Source organism: Chelmon rostratus, chromosome 6, assembly GCF_017976325.1.
Source record: "Chelmon rostratus isolate fCheRos1 chromosome 6, fCheRos1.pri, whole genome shotgun sequence".
NCBI lineage: Eukaryota > Metazoa > Chordata > Actinopteri > Chaetodontiformes > Chaetodontidae > Chelmon > Chelmon rostratus.
Window position 1 is genome coordinate 16,958,696 of NC_055663.1, and position 3,816 is coordinate 16,962,511.

At 42.1% G+C, this 3,816-nt stretch overlaps 1 protein-coding gene across 1 annotated transcript; it reads right to left on the bottom strand.

Annotated features, from left to right (window-relative positions):
- Window positions 1-2,551: 2,551 nt before the first annotated feature.
- Window positions 2,552-3,493, bottom strand: foxb1a (forkhead box B1a). The gene has a single exon (XM_041939702.1). It carries the CDS (start codon window positions 3,491-3,493, stop codon window positions 2,552-2,554), a length of 942 nt encoding a protein of 313 aa, XP_041795636.1.
- Window positions 3,494-3,816: the final 323 nt, after the last annotated feature.

A 3,816-nucleotide genomic window follows, 5' to 3' on the forward strand; every position in this document is an offset into this window, starting at 1 on the left:
TGCATGTCTGCTCCAGAGTAGCACATAATACATCAAATGAAGACTTTGGGTTATTTTTACATCTCATAGTCTGGGATGACTTTACAAAGAATGACCTCTTATTCACAAAAGTTCTTTTCAAACATTCATCTATATATTTTACATAAACATTTTACTTAGAACAGTGCAATACATACCAAATAAGACAAAGGTTGGCACACTGAAAATCAAATGAATAGGAAAAAAATTGCACAGGTATGTCACTATGTGCTATTACATTTTTTTTTTTCACTGACACAGGCGTTGCTGGATTAAATTGCTTTAATGTGCTGAATAAAAAAAAGTTCCATATGTTTTGTTATAATGTGGTTTTAATGTCATTGTGGCGACCAGCCAGGAAAAAAAAAATAAAATCTGATTCCAAATTAAAGCTTGTAATCTGGCGTTGCACTTTGAATACATTTAATCATCCAGAGTCAGAATTAATGTTACACACACAAATGCACAAAGTGGGGAGGGAAAAAAAAAAAAAAAAAAAACTAACACTGTTGTCCAAACAGTCCGTGGGGGAGGGGTGGATTTAAATTCCAAAAGCGTCTTGCAGCTCGTTTCCTAGTTCCCCAGTCAGCAATGTGTTTGTGAAAAATCAGTCTTTTTGTCTTGCTGAAAAAAGGCTAAATCTACATTGGTGGCCCAGTCTAAGTTTGCTATTCTTTGCACTTTCAATTCAAGTGAATGAGGGAGAATGAAGTGGCCCGAGACCCTTTATTTGATCTACTCGATTGCATAAAGTGACGGAATTCTAATGTATTTGTTTAATACCCTGAAATAGGCTTCTGCTTTCTGCAGAGGAGGCAGAGAAAGCGCGTTATTTCTCCTTTTTTTATTTAAGCCATTCTGAAAACTAATCGAATAGAAGAAAGTATAATGTATGTTGAACTTTTTTGCGGACATTTCTCCGTCTGTATATATAAACCTGTTGAATAAAGTTACCCAAAAAAAAAGGCAAAAAAAAAAAAAATACACCGTCAAAACAGTCAGTTGAACTGATTCCTGGAGGAGGGAGAAAAAAATCAAATGACACATTTAACCGCCCTCTGTGGCATTAGAAGAATGTCACAATATTAAATCGGACACTGTGTGCAGCTTTTCTAAATGTTTATTGTTGGCCTTAATTGTGTTTAGCCTACAGCTTGATGAATGAGCCCAGTTGTCTGCGCTGTGACTATGGCATCGCAACTCCATGCATCCTAATCGACTGCACGACTCGTTTCTCTCCCCACTGCTTCTCTGCAACTCTCACACTGTGAAATCAAACAGGTCTGGACTAAAGAAAAAAGAAAGCACTATAATCACCATCATTATTGCTATTATTATTATTAATATTATTATTATTCACTATTATTACGTGAAAAATTGAAGAGTGGAAAAAATGCATTTTCTGCCAACTGAATAATAACTGTAAACTGTGTTATCTGACACCAATAATAATAATAATAATAATAATAATAATAATAATAATATGTGACGTCTTTGATTAAATCTTCAGAAACATTTTTGATTGTTTACTTCATTTTTAATGAGAAAATATTTCGATGACCAGCTTGTTTTTTTTTTGTTTTCCAATTCATTGCAGACTGTTTGCACACTTTTCGAAAGCACGCATGCTTGCAAAAAATAAACAAACAAACAAAAACAAAACAACAACAATAACAACAACAGGAACAACACAATTGTTTTTAGAATGCATGCTTTACCTAAAAAAAAAATAATAATAAAAAATACAAATTTACAGCATCTGATACACGTGGTCACCACAGCCTTTTTAAATTAAATGCTTCACAGAACATTTTCTGGAAAATAGATATCTAAAACATAAAACTAAAAAGTGCATTTTACAACATTTCAGTATCAGTTATTTGCAATATTCACATCTTGCATGTTTGAGGACGTCTCACAATACTAGTTTTCCATTTTGAAAAGATGCCATAAGTCAGTTTGCTTTGTTTTTTTTGTTCTTTTTTTTTGTTCTTTTTTTTTTTTTACAGGGATGGTAAGAACAAATTTAAATCCTATTCCTATTTGGTATACCCTTACCCATCATTCCAGTATTAAAAGCAAACAATAACACAGAGCCATTGCCTCGCAATTTCATTGACATTACAGTGGTCACACAGAAAGGGTGCAAAAGGTTTGCTTTTTGATCAAACTGAGGAAAAAAAAAAGAAAAACTGCCACAGGAATTACAAGCACTCTGAAACCAGAGTTGATGGTGCCAAAACAAAGTGGCCCTGGGTCCCCTCAGTGGCTCCACTTTCAACACTCACATGTCACGATAAACCGAAAAATAGAACTATCAAATAATTTACATTTTCAAGAGCAATACTTCGCTGTGCGATTCTGTGCTGGACTCGTATGACACAATTTAAAGCGACACATTCAACACATACACAAATAGATCGATATGCAACTGCAACTCGCCTTGATAGTTCCCGACGACAGAAAATAGAAACTTTGGGATCGGTAAAAGAGAGGGCCTGGGAGCCGGCCAGCGGGGGGAGAGTTCAGCCGGTCAGTGCACAGCCACAGACTGCAGTGTGGAGGGGCTCGTCAGAGTCTCGCTCGGGGTCGCCGGGCTGCTTTGGCTCGTCGCTGTCTGTGGGGACGTCGGGCTCAGAGACTGCGGAGAGTTTGATAGAAACGCGGGGATGTGTGGAGGTAACGCCGAGAAACCGGGCATGGAGGTCGGGGTGGGCTTGATTGGCACAGGAATGGCCGGTAAGGACTGTCCCCCGTGACACAGGGACTTGATGGGCATGCCATAGGCACTGTAGTCGCTGCTCGCCATGGAGATTGGGGCCGCCGTGTCAATCACGCTGGTGTTGTACATGTGGGGCCAGGCTGTCGTCAGCTGGTTGTGGAGCGGGTACCCGGCGGACATGGACTGCATGGTGGAGAACGCCAGACTCCCGGGGACCTTGTACTCTCTGGCGATGATGTTCTCGATGGCAAACGGGTGCTTAAAAGTTGACGACTGGGACACTCCGAGGTTGTAGGTTGACATCTGGGGAAGGTGCGTGCCAGTGGCCGCCAGGGCGCTCAGCCTCAGCTTGGCTTGCTGCTGGAGGTAATGGGCAGCATCCGACTGTTTGCTCGGAGCCAAGTGATCAGACGAGGTCAACACTTTAAACCTCTTGCGGCGTCTCAAGAAACTTCCGTTCTCAAACATGTCCCCGCAGCTGGGGTGCAGAGCCCAGAAACTGCCCTTACCTGGCTGATCCGGGCGCCGGGGGATTTTAATAAAACAGTCGTTGAAGGACAGGTTGTGTCGCAAAGAGTTCTGCCACCGCTGGGTGTTTTCTCTATAATAAGGGAATCTATCCATGATGAACTTGTAAATTTCACTGAGAGGCAGCATCTTCTCCGGGCAGCTCTGGATCGCCATGGCGGTGAGGGAGATGTAGGAGTAAGGTGGCTTCTGGTCGCTGTACGTGTTTCTCCCCGGACGAGGCATCCTCGATATTTTCAGGAGGGGAAAAAGCCAACAAAAAAAAAAAAAAAAGTAGTCTCCCTTAATTCCTCGTCGAAAGCTTGCACCTCTTCATGAAAACAACCGCAGAGCAAAGTTTCAGAGCGGGCAAAGCCGGGGTTGCGTTGCGCGTAAAACGGGCAGGTCGAGCGCCTCTGCGGTGTGCGGGCGGGCGGTGAGCATTTATGGAGTGACGGCCGCTGCAAGTGTTCCTCGCAAAGTAAGTCAGCTTGTCCCGGCTAGCAGAGCTGAATAGACTTCATCTGGCGTCCTTGATGAGACGAGCTAAGTGGATGCCTCCATGGCCT

Coding starts and splice junctions, on each gene's coding strand:
- foxb1a (XM_041939702.1), bottom strand. CDS start 3,493: ATGCCTCGTCCGGGGAGAAACACGTACAGCGACCAGAAGCCACCTTAC.